At 35.3% G+C, this 24,457-nt stretch overlaps 1 protein-coding gene across 1 annotated transcript; it reads right to left on the reverse strand.

The window, feature by feature from the left end:
- Nucleotides 1-718: 718 nt before the first annotated feature.
- On the reverse strand, nt 719-24,241 carry LOC138335755 (neuropeptide F receptor-like). The gene is made up of 2 exons (XM_069284921.1): nt 23,803-24,241; nt 719-2,619 (listed from the first exon to the last, which is right to left on the reverse strand). Exon 2 carries the CDS (start codon nt 2,599-2,601, stop codon nt 1,303-1,305), a length of 1,299 nt encoding a protein of 432 aa, XP_069141022.1. The 5' UTR covers nt 2,602-2,619; nt 23,803-24,241; the 3' UTR covers nt 719-1,302.
- Between the last annotated feature and the right edge of the window lie 216 nt (nt 24,242-24,457).

Raw genomic sequence — 24,457 nt, forward strand, 5'->3', positions numbered from 1 at the left:
TTCGTGCTTAGCGCCCATCAAAAATGGAAATGGAGTGCGACGAATAGTTTCGCTGTGGTCAGTATGCCCACGCAATAGTTTATAAGAGTGATAGTTTCTGTTCGTGCTTAGCGCCCATCAAAAATGGAAATGGAGTGAGACGAATAGTTTCGCTGTGGTCAGTATGCCCATTGTCAGTATAATGAGACCGGGTGAGGTGTGTCGCTTGGTGTCTTCGACGGCATGCTTCAGTGATATAGCACTATAAAAAGGGCAACAGTTCCACAATACAAGACTGCACAAAACGAATATACAGTAGTCTTCCAAAAAACGCCACCTCGCACTACATGCACGCAATACGCCGCATACATGGGATCCCGTCCTTACATGACCCTAGCTGTTAATAGGACGTTAATGGAATCCAACAAACAAACAAACAAACAAAAGTATACAATGTAACCAGGTGGTTGATCGGTGTCATCAGCGGCATGCTTCAGTTAGGTAGTACAATGAAAAGTGTTGAAGTGTTACACTACTAAGGAGACACAGCACCACAACATGCTGTATATATGCGAGACTATCCTTAAATGGCCGTAGTTGCAAGTTTATAATAGGATGTTACACCCAATAGACCAAATCAAATCAAAGCATATTGCCAGTTTTATATGGAATGCTTTCAATTCACATTTCTAAATAACCACACAACTACCATTTTGAATAATATTGTTTAATAGGATGATCTTATAAAGATAATGATTTGTATGTAGGGAGAGAAACAAACGTAATTGTGATGATATAATTATGACAATATTCAAATCTTCTTGTATCATAGTTATACTGGCATATTGGTCCTAAGATGTATATTTATATATATCCAATATTGTACAAATTCAAACTACGAAATTAATTTATATGTAATAAAACTCTAGGATTCAAAATACAGTGAATCTATTTCAATTCAGCCTCACAAATGTACTTGAAAATTGCGTATTGGCAGTTTTTCTTATAACATATCAACACGCGTTCAACATTGAATGACAAAATGTCTCAAAGCGCGATAAAGTATATCTATATTACTAAATATTGTATAGATAACCAGCATCATTAAAATAACATTTTGTAAGTTAAAAACTAGACGCAAGTTTATATATTCAATGTATCTAACACATAAATGATGGGATTTTAAACAACAAACAACAGAGGAAATATATTTCGGCCTTCTCTTGGTATTTTTGCATGACACATATACTGCTTAACTTAAAGTATTATATAAATATAAACAAATATGTATATAACGTATTCCAGGTCCAACCATGACGTGCTTTACAGTGAGATTTGGGACCGGTGAGAATTCCAGTCCGTTACAGAATGTAGACCAGTCACAGAGCAGTCCTGTGTGTCCCGATCCATGTGAGCGACGGTGCCATTATTTTCTGTGTTTTCTTTTGTGAATACGATGACTGGCACCTCCCCATGGGTAGGTGTACAACAGCTGCACTGTCGCTGAACATACGACTTAAGCTTTACACAGCACGCACAACATGAAAGGACTTTGATGAACTCACTTCGAAAGTTATCATTCAACCAGCCGTAGATAACGGGATTGGTACATGCCGAGCTCAAAACAAGCATGTGGCAAATCTTATACGCGAGATTAATGTTCAAATGTTTGAATTGACTGAATTGGAATTCTGTCAAAATGTTAAATAGATTCAGCGGAAGCCAGCTAAGTGCAAACACTATTGCTATAAGTGAGAGAGTTATGTTTGTTTTTCGCTTACGTCGCGACTGCCTCTCGTTTTTCCTTTTCTGAAAACTTGTTCCGCCATGATTCTGGTTCACCATCCGGTATTTTAATTTATTGCATATTCGCGCATGCGCTATTATGACAATGGCTATCGGTAGAATGTATTGTACGATCATTGAGGCAACAGAGTAGGCTCCCTTTTCCTCCATTAGTGTTATGTCTTCTAAACATCTGCAAAAAAACACTGGCAGCATAATAACTGGTTGATCCACTCTGTACACAGCAAATATCAATAAGGGACTGGACATCAAAAACGAAATTATCCAAATAGAACAAAGGGCGGAAGCCGCACCTAATTTTTTCATGCTGTCTTTGGTTGGGTACACAATTACTTGAAACCGGTCTAATGCAATGGCAGTGATACTGATCGTGGAGACGAACACATTTGTCCCTTGGCACATGACGACGAATTTACACATAAACCCGCCCAATAGCCATTGGTTGTTAAGCAGACGGTACAGATTAAGGGGTTGAGTGAACAGGCAGAGAGTAAGATCAGATATAGCAAGGTTGATAATGAATATATTCCTTGGCGTCCGCATATGTGGGTTCTTTACAACAACGTAACACACTAGACCATTTCCCATAGCGCCGAACATGATCAGGACAGCGAAACACGTGATGAAAATGATATCGGTGGACTCTGTGACGTAGGCCCCACTCTGAGCCAGAAGAATCTCCCACATCAACTTCGGGTCCATGTCAGTGAAGTTGTGGTCTAATATTCCGGACGAGTTGTCTGGTAGCACGCGGTAGGTCGAGTTCTCATGTGGCATCATTGGGAACTGTTCCTTGTCCAAAATGGCGGACTCCATTGTGGTATCGTAAAAACCCTGCAAAGAGAAGTTTGGTATCATTTTCATTTCTCAACCAATTTACAGATACTCAAATAAAAGAATACACATAAATGTACATTGAATGATTGTGTGTGGTTTATTCTACTAATAAAAAATCAAATCTATACCCTGATGAACCGAAATTAATAAAGATATCTTATAATGATTGTAAGACAATATTTGACAACATATTTTGAACTTGCCAAAATATGAAAAGTATGCTTCAACCTCCAAAAATGAAGCATCAAGCAATATTATGAACAGAAACAACAGTTACATAAGATCATTCCTAAACCTCATGTTAAAAAACCAAATACATAACAATGTTTAATTTTTTGCAGAAATCGATAAAATAATTTAACAGTGATTTTCTTCTTGATTTAAACAGATTTAAGCACTTATGGTATTAGATTAATCAAAATGATAAGTAATTGATCTAATTATAATCGAGAGCGCAATGCGGATACAATGGTTATGAATGATATTTGCGTGGTTGCAGAATTATAGCAGAGATTAAACACAATTTATAAACTTATAATCCGTCCGTTGTACAAAAATGTGAAAATTAATGACATAGAGCCGAAACTATTATTTCTTTTAGTTTTATAACAGAATTATACAATTCAAGAATCCACTGTTGTTATATTTATATGACACAAGGGTTCACGATTAATGTTGCTATCTACATTATCTAGTTTTATACATGATGTTTTGACATATTGCTTATTATTACTTTATAAAGGCTTTGCTATTCATGTTTGTTGTAGAAAATGCAGCTTATAAAAGCACGAATGAATATTATAAAACAAAATTCACCAGAATTTTTAGTGATTCACGTTCGTTAGTTTTCGGTTGAACAACTTGCAGAGATCCATTGTTTTGTTATAAAAAAAAACTCGGTTGCCGATAAGTGTACTGTTTAGTAGGTGACACGTTTATTAGACTGTGTAAGATACCAGAAAAAAAACTTTGATAAGACATTAAAATGATGTCTCCTGGCAAATCCACTGCGAATTCTAAGAGGGTATTTTTGCCCATCCTTCTTATCGACTTGACATTACAAAGCAATTTACCTCTATCCTGTTATAAACCCAGCACAGATAGACAATCAATATCAATGATTATGTGATGTGATTTCTAAAATGGTGTCCCTGGTTGCGTAAACAACCGTCAGGCTTTCTGCATCAACATTTGACTGGCATTGATTTCCCTGTGGAAAATCCGTTTACATTAACGGTTATAACATCGGAATACGTTTGATAAAGTTAAATATTCTGACCAGTCATGATCTACCCAGATACAACATAAGCTATATATTATAAGACTCTTTCATATATGGATATGTTGCCACAAAATAGTAAAACCCGAGGCTTGCCGGCGGTTTTACGGTATTTTGTGATTCTGGGGGTAGAGCATTCCTATCCTTCACAACCACATATGAAAGAGTATTTCATAACTATTTTACAATTATGATAGCCCGTCATTTTGAGAAATAAGTTCGACGAAAACCGCGACTGCAAATCAATTATCCATACATGAAAATTGCGTGACATTTTGACGCAAATCATGTTGTTTGAATTTATAGTAACATTCTAAAAATAATGTTTTTATTTTTTAAATTCACTGATAAAAATAGATAAATAAATTTACCGTATAACCTTTACGTTTTGTTACCTGATTCTTTATATAAATGTAAATGAAATGTTTTCGACTGTTTTCACACGAATTTGCTTGAAAATCGTTATATATATATACGAATCCCTAGAAACTAATAACCCGTCAATAGTTTGACTGTTGACCGGCTTGGAATGTTTGCCCGCACTTTATATTATTGACGTCATTATCACTGGCGCACCGGACCCAAATATTATTTCGAAGAACGTCATTATTAACAGGCGATGCGACAACTGTAAAATAGCGTTACGAATTTTCAAGTTCATTGTTTGTTTTATTGAACACTTATTTGATGTTTCTGGACTATTCAGATAACACAACCATTGTTTCATGCCTTATCAGTCAACAGTCAAAACTGTCTCCCCTCGGTGTTGGGACTAACCTTAGGAACTGTTTCCCTTAGCCTCGGGAAAAGATTTTTTGACTGATGACTAATAAGGCATGAAACAACTGTATAATATTTCGTGGAACAAATTTTTGCGAAAGTCTAAACCCGAAAAAATTATACCACCTGTACGCTATTTGACTTATATGGTAGACAAGTAATTAAAATCAAAAGTAAAATCAAGTAAACAGTTCGTCATTTACGTTTTCATTTTATTTCCGTTTTGTTTCTAATTCGAATGTAATTCCTAGGACCCATAGACATAGCTGTATTACACAAAACTAAGATAAACTTACACCCACCAAATATTCAGGACGTGGTACAGACATTCAATTTTAGTTTCAGTAAATCAGAAACTATTTGCAGGTAATAAATAATATTTTGTCTTTAAACAGATACAAAGACCTCTAAGTAGTAATGATGAAATGGATTATCAAATTATGCCGGGCCATTAAGGCACATATTATTATCGATTTGTGGCAAAATCGTTTACATTTGTGGCATGTTATGTCTGGAAACACAACGAATGATATACAAATAGACAGACGGACGAACGGACCGACCAAAATAAGTATTCCCATTTTGAGAAACAGCGGTGAATGAAAAAAAACCCATGCACAAACAAACGACGTTAGAAATAGATGCTGATACTTCCTATACATAAAATTAAATTGTTTTTTTTACAATTTCCTGCGGACGGACCAACTATAAATTGATTTTCTTTCTCGATGAAATCAAGGAATACAACACATGCGCACAAAAAAATGACCTTTTAAAATCACGTAGATGTCTGTAACACGTAAAATAAAGGTTTTGTTATCGTGATTTCCTGATTCCCTACTATCGAAGTAAGAGTCGTCATCAGGCACAGCACCAGAATAAATGAACTTGCCTCCCAGAGGGAAGCACTTAGCAATTTAAACCAATTACTACTAATCAGAACAGGTTTCTGAAATCCAGTATAAAATCGATACACCCCACTAATTGATGTAGTTTGTTTGCTAATTACTGCAAACAACATTACCCACACCTAGAACGGAACCAAAACAGGCTTTTAAGACACGACTTAACCAATTTAGGGAATGCACGTTTAAAAAAAACAACTGACGCAAATAGGTCTTTTGACACGTTGTTGTTTGTTATATTTCACACCGCATCATCTCACCAGAGATCATTTGGAGTCTTTAATGTCACCCGGGGATTTCAGTTACCGTCATTTCCGCACTTATGTCGAATTATATTCGCGATAAGCGAACATCCTCATTTGACATATGATACTTGTTTACAACGTAGACTTAGCCGTCAAACGTGTCAAGGCAAAGTACAATCTCTTGTTTGTTACAGAATTGTGTCTTGCCAGTAGGCCTAAGTCACCCTTCCCTTATACTATAGAGGTGAAACAACGGGAACATGAAAGACCTTGTGGGTACATAATTATCGCATTTATTGTTAATGCGATGAAGATCTGAAGTTAAGTCCTTCAACAATAGATGCAAATTAACCTTTGAAATTATCCTCTTTCTACGAGAAAAATTCAGAGATGTACTCAATGTAAATGACATTTATGTCAGAAAAATGAAGTATTCCATTCATCGAAATGTTATGAATACAAAATAAATGAAAATGGCAAGATTCTTGCTGTCAAAACTTTTTTCAACAGCTGTGAATGTTTAATGCTTTGTGTTATTTTGCCTGTTTATGCTTTTCTATTCAGTCGCGTAATAATCTAAATGCTGATGATACACATAATACATGTATGACAGAAATTGTAGGGCAACAGTTCCACTATACATGAAGACACCACACGAACATAGCGCAGTCTCCCAAAACACGCACCCCGCACTTCACACACTGCATACATGGGAGGCCGTCCTTACATGACCCTGACTGTTAATAGGACGTTAAAATAATCAAACAAACATGTATCTTTTACCGCATTAAACAAGTACAGAAAAAAAATCCATTGATAATGACAGAGTTATGATTAATTTAAAATTCTAACTAATTTATCAAAACTTGATAGGAAACGTTTCAGAAGCAAAAACACGTATTGACAAACCTGAACTTTAAGCGTGATATTGAATATTGCTTTCGAAATTTAATCACAACATTTATTCTATTTCTGTACATCAGCTTAAGATCAAATCAAAGAATTTTCCACATTGATGTACAGTAGCATACCTCTAGCGTATTGATTTCCCGAGAAACATTACAAACTGATTTGTTAACACACAAGTTACTGGATGTTCGTTCCATTTCCGTTTTGAAGGAGAGAGCAAAATACTGCGCTGATTGTATTTTGATGTAGTTATATGGTACGGTGAGATAGATGATCACATCTCTAATTCTAGGATTGTACATGTAGAAGAAGTTCGCCTATGTGAGGAAGGCTTCAGGCGCTGGTCTTTGGTCGAGACACACTACAGTCTAAATAAGGGAAGCACACCAACGTATTTTTGGGCTGTACAATTATCCTACAATATCCACTCACATGTCATTATTTCAAATACTTATTATTTCCGTGAATATCTATCTACATTGTATCCATATACAGCACAATAATGTTCAAGCTCTATTGTTTCTGACTGCTACCTTTCATAATTCTTTCAAGGTTTTATAATTAGCTTTACCCATTTGCAATCATCCCAAATGTTGCCAATAATGTATTCGTAATATCGCTCAATATTAAACTAAATAAAGTTAATGTGGTATTTGCATCTTTGAGATATATGCTATGGAGATGTATGTTTAGATGTTTAGGTTTTTAAAAGACCTCATGAGAATCGGGCGAAGCAAAAATCATCTCGTCGAAGGTCCTTTGAAATACATGTAATAAAAAAGTATGCAAACAGTAAAATAAGGAATCGTTCTTGCCGATTTCTCATTGCTTTTGTAAGTGTCACTTTCATACGATTTATGTCTGTGCATAACGTGACTTACTACTAATCGTCCAAACCAATTACACACTTCTACAAGCCTATTACGATTATATCGTAGATTTCACATGACGTCGTTTAAAAAAAATAATAAAACAAGATTCTTAATTGAGATGAACTGAATTATCTAGAAGAATACGTGACGTTTTTACATATTGTGTATATTACTGCTTTATGAAGGGTTTGTTGTTCATATTTGTTGTTGCAAATACTGGTAATAAAAGCACGAATATAACATCGATTGGGAAACTAGCTATGATTAATCTTTTTTTTTATAGAAAACACGTGTTGGGTACAATATTCGGTTGCCAACTGCGAAGCTCCCTCTCTTCCTGCCCAAAGGATACACGTGGTGTTGTGGAGTATTAGCACTTGTTTCCTAGTTTGTTTGAGGACGGGGAAAACTCTGAAATATATGTCACGCATTTTAGCAATTACTCGACTTATAGTTGGTACAAAGGACCTAAATTAAGTACACAGAAAGTATTTAGCTGATAAATATACAGCGGAATTCGATTAGACATATTGTATGATGCAGGTCACGCTGTACCGGCGATAAATAATGAGAGCATTGCCACCTTACCAACTCTAATAAATGGATTTATGGCTACCGTCGTACATCATTGCTCTACTTATCTATCGGAAACGGTATACCAGGAAAAGTCAGCGTTTTATCAAGTATGCTTCTAACCGTAAGCATAATAAGGCTTATTCCATTCGAACCATTTCCTTTCCCACTTATCTATTGTAATTAGTATACCAGGGAACGTCCCGCCCTTTAATAAATCTAATAAGACATGTTTTTGTCAAATTAATGGTGAGATGGAATCTCGGACTACCTTGTTACAACATTCCGCGAGGACAGCCTCTACCTAATACCGACCTCTTATGTTAATTGGTTTAGTCCAATTTTTTTAAGGGCCATTTACATACGGGATACAATAGTGATTCAGTAGACATCTAACGGAAGTATCCAAATGACAAATTCTAGAGGTGGTCGTGGTGGAAATCCAATAATCACCAGCTGCAGACGGATACGGATATTGTGGGATCGTGTCCACTTCGTATTGAGCTGAGAGCGAAATGTTAGGCCATACAGTGTACCATTCGTCTTGCAGATTTAGTTCCGACAGTACAGATTAAACAAGAGTTATTACTTAAATAGCTTAATTAACAATTATGACTATTTCAACATTTTCTAAATTGTAAAAAAAATATTCCGTCGAACACCTGCTGCCATCTAATTTGACTACTCAGACTTGCGGACTCGGAATACGTAACGAATTACATTGGATGTATGCACATGTACGAGACAGTCCTAAATACGAGTGGAACAGGTCATCAACGTGTCTTGTATGCAATATTTTCAGAGTGTGTGTATTATATACTGTTTATTGCTGCGGATATATAAATATAATTTTTCAAAAAGGAGCAAGTAAACATTCCAAAGCCTTGTCTGGAAAGGCTTACATACAATAAACATGTTGTCGTTTGCTGTACGGTATATCAAAAGTCACATTATCAAAGCAATCTGTTTCTAGACACGACATTGTCCTCTTTCCTGATCTTTTTGTACTTGATTCCTATCTGTTGAATACAATGAATATGACTTTCTAATTTCAAAACAGATGTATCCATCACTCTACGTGGTTACATCACACAAAGTAGCACTCGTCGCTGTGGTCTCCCGGAGTCAACAGGAAGGAACAAAACTGAAAACATCCTAGATATATCATTATCCTGTTTTCCAATCCAATCCGCTATAGCGGGATATCTAGCGACTTTCGGGAGGGTTCATGGTAATTAATGATCGAATGCCATGATATGTGGAAGACGGTAACCTTGACTTGACCTCATTATCTTAAAGTTATTTCGAGTTATTACTTTTAACTGTTTGAGAATGGGAATCATTACTTTTAACTGTTTGAGAATGGGAATCCTAAGTCAATGTGTATTTCCATAGCCCTAGAGGTGATTTATCGATATACTCTAGCCATAGGCCACCCAATATAGGATTTCATTTAAACATGATACGCACGGTCTTTAATATTTTTGATTGGGTATATGTTCCAGTCCCAATAGCTCAAGCAATAGCAATGTAACAAAATTTGTAATCTGAATATGTAAGTTATTAGGTTCACAATTTATGTCCCCAAAGGCTCATTTATATTGACAGGGTTCCAAATATTTTCCAGTCATGCAAAATTACTATAGTTAACCTTTGTAGTGAAAGCTCGTTGATAATATTGAAGCACTTACTCTTTGATACACGAATAGAGAGATCGGCATCCCATAATACTCAGTCACCGGAAGTTCAACCAAGATTAATGGATCAGTGAATTGATAGGGATTGAAAGGTTAAAACAGCGATATATAGTTATGATACAAGGTTTAAGCTTCATTTTGTTTTTATTTTGTGACTAACATAGTGATTAGATCAGAGTAATAAATCACCTACCAAAAAAAACAATTCACGCAAAAGGCAACTCAATCATCATTGAGAAATAACTGAGCATAGAAATCTCCCTAGAGACAAACATAATGATGATATAGAGAATCTTATTTATTGAGTGCTTTGATCGGGTTAGTTGTTCCAAGAAATCATAAATATGACTGCAGTATGCAGTACTCGTGTCAGTTATATAAAGAATAAAAATTACGGTTATAGAGGAGACGATGCTGTTATTGATATTATGAACTGGTAATGTATTCTCTGAGTGATACCTAGCCATTTAACAAAATCAGTTTTCTTAGAAAAATATCATAGTTTCAACACGGAATAGTGTAAGGATCGTGGAACGGTAACTGACATTCCGTGTAAAAATTAGATTTCATTTTTCTTCTTTTTTTATAAGACAAGAAGAAGACCATTCTGCTTCGGAGTCATGAAATGTGAGGAAAAAAAGCCAAAGCATTGCCAACGATTTAATTGTGGCTGTTAAGACAAAATGTCTTTGTTCGTGACTGTTCTTTGTCTCTGGCATTATGCTTCAGTGAGATATCACTATAAAACGACAAAATTTCCACAATTACATCGGGTCACAACAACAACACATTGCAGTCTCCAAAAACACGAACGCACATCAATCGAGTAATGCACTGTATACAGGGAGACCGTCTTTAAATAACACTGGCTATCAAAAGGACGTTAATGTAATTATCTAACCAACATACGCTACTTTCTTTGCCAACATGTCCTCACATTCATGTACTGACCGTTTCCTTGCAATATGATTAAAAAGAAAGATCCCTATAACCACTCCGTTAAATAGAAGATCTGACAATATCCCATACGGGGTCACGTCCAAATGACCTTCATATCACGTGGACTTCATATCAAATGCATTTTCTACAGCTTCTACATCAATTGGAAACGATATTTCGTCCAAAGATACAAATATGATTAGCTTTGTTGTACTCTTTGGGCGCGATGACTACGTACACGAAAATAATTCTGTCAGTCTTTTCAATCTATTTAGCCCCCTTAAATTTACTGTCAAGATTTTGTCAATTTGATTAGCCATTTCCAAATGTCACCTGGACATGACCCCAAATGGAATTTTCTTCTCAGATCCTCTGATCAAACATAGTGATAATAAGTTTCTGTATTTGAATCAGCTTTGTTTGTTTCCTTGGAGAAATTTTAATTTTTCCAAATCACCAAACTTGTATACATGTATAGCACACAAAAACATAGGCGGCATGCTACAACATTAATTACCACAATCTCCAAAAGCTTCACACACACGCTAGACACCACTTACATGGGAGGTCATCCTTAATTACCCTATTTATTGATAGATCGTAGATATTACAAACAAAACCAACGCAATCACACAAACCCTTCATTTTGTACACATTCATGAATCACATACGAACCACAACAGAAACAAAGTACTAACCAGAAAAAAGTCCCTCCGATTTAAACTCCGTGGGAGAGAGCCTTCACAACGACACGTAATTCTAGATAAGATGATTAATCACATTAGCTGCCTTATAAGTCAATTAGTTCTTTATCGAACACTGATGTCATTGATGCCGGATTTAGGTTACACACCATATATAGAGATTCGCCTTCAACATTTTGAACTATAACCAATTGGTGATTATTTGGAGATGCGTTTCCTCATTGTCACAAAATGTCATTATTGCGCTCCGAAATAGCTGTAGAAAGTAATTAGCTTGCAGAGACATTTATGAACATTAGTAATTAGGACAGGATGGGTAACCGAAAATAGATACACTCATCACGTTCAAGTTATAGGATAGAGTACTTTGTATCTGTTATATCTAGACAAAGGCAGCTCGTAGTGAGACTGTTTAGTAATCTTAACCATAATACATCGTAAGACCTGCCATTGAACTCCATGTTAAGATCCAGTCTAGACACGAATCCATTGACTTTCCCTCAAGGAAATAGTCTCGATGTATTTATGAACCGGAACAATTTCCTCGTTGGGCATTAAAGTAAAGATATTGTTTCTATATCGATATCCTTTGATAACACACGATACGGCGACTATCTAGATCCCTCATCTTACTGGAGTAGAACACTACTAAAGGTTGTCATAAAGATGTATCGACTTAGGAAGAAAAACACAAAAATTGCTAGAAACTTAACTCCCTTGAAGTCCAATTAATACGATATTTCCATACTTATATTTGAAGTTAGATTTGAAAGCTATCGATATCTTTGCTGAAAAAAGAGTGAAGCGAGAGTAGTGAACTGATGTAAGTTATACTTATTGCTAGAAATTTGCTGTTTATAATGTACCACTTTTTGAGGGAAGGTTTTGGCCGAGGTTGTAATTTTCACTGATATGTTTTTATTACTAAATTCAATGTTTAGGGTTGTATGCGGGGTGTTGTGTGCAGCTAATGTTTGCTGCTTATTATGAGAGACTGTGGTATGTTCATTCGCATTTCTTATAGTTATATCACAAGTATAGTGGATAATGCAAAGATACCGAGAAGTGAACTCTATCAGGTCATACCATACTTGACAACGGGAACTAAGCTGTTTGAGTAATATACAAATACATCTGACATATGAAAACTATAATTAAATGCCCTAGACAATAAAATGATGCAGAATATTTGATATTGTTTGTATTGTATTTGATTACCAAATGATGACAGAGAAAATAAGCTCTTTGAATCCAGTGTTATCAAATCTTTCAGATCATAATAGGGTCCTGTCATATGTTGAAATGTATATTGCTATTTGTTTGTATAACGTGTATTAACTGGTTTTACGGCCGATCAAGATACGGAAAGATATATATCGTTAATGGTAATTGGTACACAGCAAGTTAATTCCTCGTATTGTGTTTCTAGTACTAGTGATATTGTAACTGATGAAAATGTACCAATTCCTTTTTGATGAAAATCTATGAAATGTTTATGTCCAATATCCATTTGTAGGTTGGATAATTTGCTTGTCAATGTGTTTCGATATATCGCTGACAAATGATGTTGGTTTGGTTTCATTCGGCTTATTTTACCAACGTAAAGCAACCAAAATGTTCGGGTTCTATCCAGTCATGGCATATTCCATAGTCTTTTACACAGGGACAATAACGTTGTAAGCAGCTATGTTAATTACAGGGTGGTCTTCACAGTATGGGACGTTCATTGTATGTATTCTTGGAAATAAATTGGAATGAACGATGATAAACATTTTTTCTTTTCTGTTTTGCGTCTTTCTTAAAATCTGAAACCTGCAAGCCATCAAGCTTGAAACGCAAACACAAAAAAATATTACACAAAAAAATGTTCCTATATAACTAAAATAGTTTTGTATTTTTATCTTTGTTTCTTTATTCAAATCATGCCCTATTAACAGCCAGGGCCATTTATATAAAAAATGTTTGTTTGTTTTTTTGTTTGATTATTTTAACGTCCTATTAACAGCCAGGTTCATGTAAATATTATATTGCAACTAAACGAATTTCGAGAAAAAATATAATATAGAATTTACACCTTCGGGGAAAGAATTATTTTTACCTTATTTCCGAGTAGAAAAAATGTGTCTTTACTTAGAACGTAAAACGTAATAAACTACCCAACAGCAATGGCATAATACATGTATAACACCCCTCACCAGAACGTCACATATTTCTAGGATAGAAGCTTTCTATAGAGTTTGATATCTCCTTATCAAATTTAATCGATTTCAAGGCTATTTTATACAGCAGTACCTTGCTAACATACGTATACTAGATAACAAATGGTTACGTAATTGTTTTTTAGCGTCCTATTAACAGATGTGTGAATAAAGGACGACCTTACCTGCATGCAATATATGTTGTGTATGTAACTGAATGTCCGTATGTTTTGGGAGGCTGCAGTTTATATTCGTGTTGTGCCTCCTTGTAATACTGTAAGAATTGCCCCTTTTTAATAGTGCTATCTCACTAAAGCATGCCGCCAGAGAAACCGAAGAACACAAGTTACACAACCCATCTGTTCATATTATACTGGCAACAGTCTTTCCAAACATTGGGGACTCACTTTCGTTATCATGGTGTCATTATGTTTGCAAGTATAATACAAGCGGACGAATAAGAATGATCTTGAATAACATTCTTTATATGAATTGTATCGTTCCGATTTCCCCGATATTTGGCAATTTATTGCCATGATGACATAGAAAAAAGAAGAATGTCATACTGTTTACTATGATCGACAAAGGGCGTAAAGAAAATACAGTTACTAATGGAAATTACCCATCAATGTCATGCTTATTTGTACTGTTAGACACCGAGAAGATGAGGGAGCCTAGCAATCGGCTTTTATAGATCACACGGAAATTAATAGGTTTCACCAATACAAATAACTTGTGTTGATCCAAGGACAGTCCAATATTGCATAGAAATCAATTTTCTATTTACAGTAGCCTTGATCTTTGACCTTTCAAACAGGAAAAGCAATATCGAATGTGTGGGTAAGAAGCACTTAGTAAGATTGACTAAAATGAAGAAATGTGTTTCACTAGGGTAGTCATTTTGTAAACTGGTTGTGACATGCAATATAAATTCTACTTCGATTGATATGATTCACATAAGCTTAAACGAACTTGAAAAAAATAACTTTAATATATGTAGTTTTCTTGGCATCTCATTAATCGAACTCCACTAGAGATGTCTTTTGAACAGTGTACTGTTGACAAACTTAGATAAATAAAAAAAGTGAGTAGGTTGAGATGGCAGTCTTCCTATACGCTTACAAGGTTGATACCAACGCCCAAATCGCAGCTTACTTGAATACCAATAATCTCGTTACCACGTCCTTACAGTAGACTAATGACCTTTTTTTTACCATTGGTTACTACAAAGCGAAATTTCTGTGATGCACTTATTAGCTCTTTGAACTTTACACACTCAGTTTTATTTGATCATATGTTAAACGTCATTTTATGAAGTTGAAGGTCATCCGTCTATGAAATCTTTAAATGTGATTATTGAATGTGTTTTTGAAGACTGCGGCGTGCTCAAATTGCACTGCACAAGCTTTTTCTAGTCTGATTGCTTGCTTGTTTAATGGAGTGGGACGACTGATTCGTCCGTTGACAATATAATGTTACCGGATAGGGTGTCTTCGTCGGCATGCTTCAGTGATATTATACTATAAAAAGGGTAACAGTTCCACTATACAAGAACACACTACACAATAAACCGCAGTCTCCCAAAAAACACCATCACACACTTTATACACACTGTACACCGCATACATGGAGGCTTTCCTTACATGACCCTGGCTGTCAATAGTACTTTAATCAAAGAAACAAACAATGTTTAAAGTAGCCGTGTGAACTATTTCAATAACGCGTACATGTTACTGGGTATCAACAATGTCAGTATCATCTCACTTTGAAGTTTACGAACGAAAAATAAAATCCTAGACGACCGATAACTTTTTCATTAAAATGAAGCAAGGACAGGCGTGATGTTTGTTATTTAATTAAAATCCATATCAATGTTCAGGAGTGTTTTAATTGTAGTCACAGCCTTTATATGTCTTTGTTTACGTTTATAGAAGCTGTAGGAGTTGTCCAGGAAGTCTACCTTGAAATAAAAAAAGTTATCAATAACGATAAAATGTCGTGCTCTTGTTCGCGTATATTAGACACGATAAAAATCTTTATACTATGTAAAGCATGTAGCTATAAATGTTATAAAACCCATCGCATCCATACAACCTGTTGTTCATGAGAAGCATCGAAGCCATTAAATTCGAGAAAAGGGAATTTGATATTATTTCCAAAGGTTACGTAGCTAAAATCGTGTACAACAAGCATCATTTTACATTTCATCTCTATCTACGTGACGCTTCTCTCAGTTAATATAGCATTACCATGTAATATTCATATAACGGTAATTGGTATAGCTACCGACAATCACATTTGATGTTAATGAAAATCTTACAACGCTAGAAATATCAATGACGTTAGAATAAAGAACCAATCCAATCACCGATAATTAAAGCATTGGGTGGAACGCAAATGAACACGAATGTGAAACGCCGACAAAATATTTTGACTAAATGCATGTTAATGTTGTTGCTTCAATAACAAAAATGCCTATCACATTGATGTTCAACGCAAATGAGTATGAATGGAGATTACGTAATACACATCAAACTAATATTTTAGCATGACTATTGGCAAAACACCGAAAAAGCAGCTTCAAGATGGAGGTATGTTATTGATATACTATCATTAATAATAAACAATTGTTGTATTTTGTCTCACGTATGTGGTACTCAATTATTAACTAACCGCTCTATAATGACACAAGGTATGACTTACAGCTATCATGGTAACATTTCCTTCCTTTAATTCTTTTTTCACGGATGCACAATTGTATTAAAGTTATCAAAATATTTTGATATTAATTCATTTTGGTCTTTGATCAGCGATTGTTATTTGTCCAAATTACTTAATTAAGAATAGAGGACATATCGGAGTTTGTTCGTTTTACAGCCCATCGATAACACAATGGTCATTCGGCCAACTACAAGTCAGACATTTATACCAGGATATAAACAATGACTGTATCTAAAATATCAGGTTAAGAAAAAGGCAAGTAAGGACTAAAACAAAAATTGTAAATGTTGATTAATAAAAAAGGAGTTGTGTGGGATGAAACAGTTTTTTTGGCTAAAACACATGAGAAATATCATGCTCAATGTTGATGAAACGATGAAATGTTGATTTAATATACGATGATAACATTATTTCGTTTAAAAATCCGTAAATCATGTTCAAATGCATAACAATTTCATGATATACCGCAAAACCGACAATTCGCGAGAATTTCTTGCGCGAAATAAAAATAAAATTACGTTAACTCCTTTAGCCTTATCGCAACATTTTGATTGGTTAAAGTAAAATAGGTTTGGTCCACAATAATAACCGGGTATATCCTGTAGATACCATACACCAGATCGGGTTGACTGCCTACTGTATCAAAGAATTCGTCTCGAAACACATGACAACCCAAAAAATTGCCAAATTTGTACAAATTTCCACATTTTTATAATTTATGCATATTTCGAATGGCTACCATGGCAACTGAAACTGCAAACTTTGAGAAGTATCTTAACAATCAAATTAGGGATGTACGAAATATATAAAATCAAACAATTTAAATAATAATAACAGTTTTGAAGAAATTTTAACGGATTTGGGGGCCAAAAAGGGCCCAAACCATATATAGTCATTTGTTATTTGTTCGATGGCAATGATGGCAAGGTTGGCCCTGCAGGTAGGGCGTTAGAATTGTACCTGCTGTCCCTATTGCATGATCGTAAAAGGCGACTAAATTTAGGATCTTATCTTTTCTCTTCTTCCTAACTGACTTTACTCACTTTTGGCCTTGAGTTCAGCGTTCGCCCCTGTGAGGAAGGCTCTGGGTTCTGTCGAGACACACCAAAGTCTATAAAAGTGGTAGTTTCTGCTCCTGCTTAGCGTTCAGCATACAGGGAGTGGGACGACTGGTTCGCCCGTTGTCAGTATAATGTGACCGGGTGGGGTGTGTTGCTTGGTGTCTTCGCCGGCATGCTTCAGTGATATAGCACTATAAAAAGGGCAACAGTTCCACTATACAAGAAGACACAACACGAACATACCGCAGTCTCCCAGTACACTCACCTCGCACAACATACACCCAGCGCACCGCATGCATGGGAGGCCGTCCTTACATGACCATAGCTGTTAATAGGACGTTAATAAATCAAACAAACAAACAAAAGAGCTTGTATGTTGAAAAATGATCTTTTAGTATAAACGAGAGAATCTTAAATTAATGCGATTGCTGTCGCAAATAGACGAATTGGCTCATTATAGCACTCTTCTAATTAGAAAGTAAATGAAACAATTTGAGAGTAAAAGGCAAAGATGCCTTAATGAACACATTAGAAACGACTTTGATCAATACAGAAACGTTTCTGCTGTGGAATAACATGTCCGAAAATAATTTTTATATATTCGTCACAAATTGTACATTTAGACACAAATATAGTTTAAAATTAACACTCATTGCACAACATTCTAGTATACACGATTCCAAAGATATTTCCGTAATGAGTTTTTCAGAGGTCATGTGAATTAACTCTTAACCAAATAACTACAATCCAACCATTAGCATGCTGTTACTTTCTCTTTAGTAACATTAGGAGAATGTCTATTTTAGTCCCATACAGGGAAATGGTGATGTCATTTGATTGTTATTTCATTCTCACTATTACTATAAACAGATGAACACCATAAATACACAAATATGCACGCGCTGTGATTAGAGGGGAACCGTCTTGAAATGACTTAATCACATCGTACTAAAATTGATTAAATATACTTTGCCCTCCAAAAAAGTTACATATATTAAAATTTGCTGACAATTAATCTCTAAGAAAACTCTCGAAAATGCAATTAATGAGAAGGTTAATAATATTTACTGATGCCTGCAATAACAAAGTTTACATATTCCCATGATTTTTTTTATGTATTCTTGTAAGAATGCACATGTAGCGAAACTTTTAGATGGCAGTGCAATAATTGTTTGTTTGTTTGTTTGTTTGATTAATTAACGTCCTATTAACAGCTATGGTCATGTAAGGACGGCCTCCCATGTATGCGGTGTGTTGTGTGTATGTTGTGCGAGGTGCGTGTTTCGGGAGACTGCGGTATATTCATGTTGTGTCTTCTTGTATAGTGGAACTTTTGCCCTTTTTATAGTGCTATATCACTGAAGCATGCCGCCAAAGACACCAAGCAACACACCCCACCCGGTCACATTATACTGACAACGGGCGAACCAGTCGTCCCACTCCCTGTGTACTGAGCGCTAAGCAGGAGCAGAAACTACCACTTTTATAGACTTTGGTGTGTCTCGGCCAGGGGACAGAACCCAGGGCCTTCCTCACAGGGGCGAACGCTCAACTCAAGGCCAAAAGTGAGGCGGTGCCAAGGGAGGCATTAGGAAAGATAAAGTCAGATAGGAAGAAAAGAAAAGATAAGATCCTAAATTTAGTCGCCTTTTACGATCATGCAATAGGGGCAGCAGGTACAATTCTAACGCCCTACCTGCAGGGCAGAGTGCAATAATGCTTAGCTCAGAAACAGCTACATGTATTCTAAATTATCTATGATCTGTATTTCTTGCTTAGGCCAAAAAGATGATAACGGAAAGGTGAATACCGTTACAACAGAACAGATGTGCATTTTTAATGGGAAGTGGAGAAACAATAAGGACACCGGGCACTGTTTTTCCTAGAAATCCTACAGGTAAGTAAGATCTAGTATAACGAATACTATATATTACTAAGCTCGTTGGTTGATATTTATATTATCGACAGTTGTGGTGTTGTACGGACGTCATAGGTTGTAGTGTGTGTATATGTCTCGTGTATTAGTGGAACCTTTGTCCATTTTTAATGCTGTTTCACTAAACCATTTTGTCTAATAATCCACATGTACTAGCCTAGCTATCGGCCACGTGTAAACTGAAACGATTCACTTCCGGTAGTATATAATTACCTCCCGTATAGTAAAGGTTACACAATACCATTTATGAACGTAAGATGTAAGTGAGCCAAGATTCGTCAAAAATCAATTTTTGACAAACATAGCAGACTGTTTTAACACGAACATCGCGTGAATTCTTGAAATATTTGCTTTCCTTTAGTCCGGTGGGTATACTCATGTTGCGGTTTAAGTTGACAAAGTGTGGAATATATTGTTTGAACTTTGTTTCTCTGGTAATGTCAAAGGCTGCCAAATGTCATCGAAACCTTAAATAAATCGTTCACCGTGGCATATGTTTTGAACAGTCGATAAATACAAATTACTACAAGTAATTTCACAGGCGACATGGTAAGCTATTGAAATAATTTCTATGAGCAAAGTCAGGAAATATCAATATAACATTTCATAGGGTTCACTTGTACAAAGAAATCAAAACATCAACCATCAATTTCGCTGTGGAAGAGTCGACAGGCTGCAGAACGTCTTATGGATCACGTGTCGTTGCGGATTATTTTCTAAAGCATTAACTGAGTTGGGCGATTCAATGTGACCAAACGAAAATGGCACCGAGCCGTCTAAAACGCTGGTTGGTCAAAAAAGTATCATTCATTCATTGTGTATACAATAAGCATCGTTTTTATGTTTAGCTTGGCTTTAATTGAATCAATAATACAAAATGTGAATTGAATGAAATTGTCTAGGACCCATAAGGCAATGCAGAATAACATTTACTTTCCGCTATCTCATAAATCCGTACAAACAGCCTCATTACATTTCTATCGCTATAACGACATAGTCTGTCGAGGGATGGAGTCGTGAGGAAATAAGAAATGCGGTAGATTGATCACCAAATCACTTCATGATGAATTGGGATTAAGGTAAAATGGAATTAAATTCCATTTCCAAGAAAATCTTGGAAATCAATAGCAGTGGTGTCTGCAGAACATATAAATTTCAGAAAAGAGCCATTGATGCGAAAGCCCATTTAAAAAAAGAAATATTTATCCAATCGTATTTTCAAATGGTTTTAATGATATTCAGGTGTGATGCAATTATTTTTATTGCGACGGATATTCACGAGGGTATACCATATAAATCTGAATCGGGAAATGTAGAACATTAAGAAATGAATTGGCTGACATCTTAATATTCAAATTAAACATTTTACGACGATTTGTTTCCGTAAAAAAATGAGAAGTAAAATATGAAGTAAAACACGAAATATGATAGGAGAAAAATGGCTAATAATAATATTTTTTCGATTTAGTTGCATAAATATATCTTTTATGAGAAATGTTAGAAGGAGATGACCTTCTCGAGTTAACATCGATATATACGTTATTAACATCGATATATACGTTATTAACATCGATATATACGTCATTTGATTTGAACACCGGACTGATAACAATTTTGACTTTGTCTCGAAAACTCTGCCTTTTCTGGACAATACTACCAGACAGCAGCACTATCTCAGGAATGAAGAGACTCTAAACTAAGCCAAATATATAGCTACACGCACAGTCGTCACATATATCAAATAGCTATTTCTAAATCACGCACAATCAACATATTTGTAAGACCTCGGTTATAGATACGGCAAAAACGAGCTTAGCGAAACTAAATCCAGGCTTCTCTAATAATCACAAGACATTTTGATCACGCGTAAAGCATGCAGTAGCCAATGTTCATATTTACCAAACTCTGTAACACTAATCATTGTAATGCGGATTAAGCTGACAGCAACATTGGTCTACTAAATACCTATCCTAGGCTGTATCGGAGACATCTAATGTCCGGAGCCATGGCTGTCACGTGCAGCGTCTGACGAGGTGGTACTGACAGGACAATTACATACACGGAATCACGCTAGTCAACATAGAAGGGAAACACTAGCGTCATTTACAACGTCATTCAAATTACTAGTTTGTAACGGTTGTTTATAATAGCTGTGGGTCGCATCGCCTTCATATTATTATAACCTAACCTAGTTTTACTAGACATCTTGTTAATAAACAAAGATGACGTCATACAGAAACGTAGAGCTCGTATTGCTTTCATTTTATGAAAGTTTTTTTTTGTAACAGAAAGGAAAGCAATAACGTCTTTTGAATGATCGATTGTATTATATTAGAGTATTTTCGTGCGTATTGTTTATGTCAAGCCAGTGGCAAATTGAAGATTTATATTATGTATAAATGCTACGTCTACAAATTACATAGGCACAGATTAAAGCCATGCGGATGTATACGCTTATTCTACCAAATAGACACAAACTTCTAATAACAAAAACAAAATAATCCAGAATATAGGCAATTCTTATTAGTTTGTGTATGTATAAAGAAGTTACGATTAACATGTAAGTGTGAATCTTGATCAGGTAATGATACGAAAAGGTCCGGTTATATTAGGTGTTCATTTGCCTGGGTTCTTACCCATACGCTCCTTAAAGATGCACCACCGCCGACAGAGCATAGACGATACCCATTAATTGAACAATACGTGGTGTTTAATCGTGTATTTATGTCTTATTAACACAAACAAAAATGAGATGGAATAATTTATTTTGCTTTTGGTGCATGTGCAATCAATACTTTATTCCATATAGTGCCACATATTGTTTTCGGGATGCAATTAATTATTTTTAATATTTTTGTCTTGAAGTAAAATTATTTTCAGTCAGTATCACCTCGTCAGACTTATTTGTCTGCTCCTAGTTTTGATAGCAAAAAATATGCCATTCGTCAGCGGTGGAGCATCTTATTTAATATTCTAAAGATTCTCCTGTGTATGTTACAAAACAAAATGTAATGTCTCGCTACGAGGCGACAATGTCAATATGATCATGAATTTGATGTCAAGCGTAGAAAGTAAGAAGCAATTAGAAAACAATAAAAGAAACACGTTATGTGAATAAGGAGTTGCTAGAGAGAGTCTAAAGTTTCACCCGGCATCCTATCACTAGTTTTATTATTCCAGTGTGCAAAGTGGCAACATGTATAACCTTTGTAGAATATCGATATTTGTTTCATTTAATTTCGTTTAAATGCCGAACTTTGCCCTTTAAGAAAACACTAGAAAAATACTTAACCTTTAGCGTAATGCAGGTCATACAGGCTTCCAGATATTGTAACAACCAGCCAATCAGGCTTTACTGCTATTTTTACAGCAAACTAGGTCGTAATGGCATTTTTGTATTACCCTGCTTTTCTACATTATATTGGTATTGCGTCATATTCAAATAAATATTGGGTATAGCCTACATTATTTTATAGAATCAAGAAATAAGTCGGTTCTATCAATTTTGAAGCAGGATAGTATGACAGTGCCAGATAATGTATTTTGAAAATCGTGTTATTGAGTTCCTTTTCAATATAAACATCTCTTAAGACACTTTTTCTAGAGCATAGCTAATTAAAATAAGTGGTTTTACGGTTTAGTAATAATCCGATTACATCGTGTAGGAAAGTGATGTTCTCGAGTTTCATCTTGTTAACTTCCGACAGGTGATTCATTGTTCAAACACTAATAAATTCAATAGGAAGACGAAGATCGAAATTAAATGTATTTTATAGCTATTTTGGAATCATTTGTATTCTTTATCAAATATCAATACATCAAAATTAAAAATAAGTATTTTCGGTGCATTATACAATAAGAATGACAGTCGAAATAGAGCTTAATCGAGGCCAGAGCTTTAAACATTTACAAACTTAAATAAAATCAGAGTAATTGCCATGAATTTTGAACGTTGTTTTATTGAATGTTTTGTGGTTATATTTTATCTTCTTTTTTTTGGGTTTTTGAAATTATGGATTTTCCAAACATTTAAATTGTTAATTTGTGTGAGAAGATGTGATAAGATATATATCTTGTGTGAGCCTAATTTGATACCGAGCTCAATGAAACGCAAAATGTAGATTAATGTTATACATGTAAAACCATAATATTGTTAAAATAGTCTGTCAAAATATCCTAATTTTCATTAGTGAATTTAAAGTATCATGACATTGGACAATAAAGAAATAACTTTTATAGAAAAGTAACATTTTAAAGAAGACGTCACTGTACTACAAAATTTAATTAATGACATTCTCTGATCATTTAAATAAACAGGCAAATAGCAAATGCAAACCTCTGAATCTAGGTAGAATACTTACAATGGTTCTATATCGTTATCAGTGTGGAAGGTCCTGCCTAGGTCTACGGCACGAACTCCACAACAATAGCACTCGTAATAATGTCACTGTTACCCCGTCTGAGATACTTCATAGTGTCGGTGTAAATTCATGTTGCGTAGTACTCTTCTATCGAATGACCAATCCGAAAGGTCTATGCCTTAATCCCATCAATTAAGTAAGGAAATCTTATGCCGTGGAGCAGACGACTGCTCGGGTTCCAACTGAAACACACACAAAAGCGCGGGGTTATCTATGAGGAAGAGGCAGGCGACAAACCTCAATGACCGCTCTACTCCATGTATTGATCGACGCCATTTATATCCAAAAGAGTCACGTGATTATAGTCAACACTATGTTCCAAACAGCAAACCAGAGTTCTACTGTCTGAGCGACAGGTTTCGTTTGCTCCCGTGTGACAGACATTGGGCGGCAATGTGCTACTTTGAAGTACAGAATCGGCGCATTTAATAATCCAACATTCACTAGATTTTCCTCAGTTTTATGGTTAAACACTAATGTAAATTTGCTGAAATTCTCTAGAATATCTCGTAACTGGGGTCTAATAATTGTATATTTTGTTCCTATTCTATAATTGTAAATCACTACTATATTCTGAATATCCTTTTGTCTACTA

This window comes from Argopecten irradians, chromosome 11, assembly GCF_041381155.1.
Source record: "Argopecten irradians isolate NY chromosome 11, Ai_NY, whole genome shotgun sequence".
NCBI classification, from domain to species: Eukaryota; Metazoa; Mollusca; class Bivalvia; order Pectinida; family Pectinidae; genus Argopecten; species Argopecten irradians.

Bases quoted from the DNA above. Each gene is read 5' to 3' on its own strand.
- LOC138335755 (XM_069284921.1), bottom strand. From the start codon at position 2,601: ATGGAGTCCGCCATTTTGGACAAGGAACAGTTCCCAATGATGCCACAT.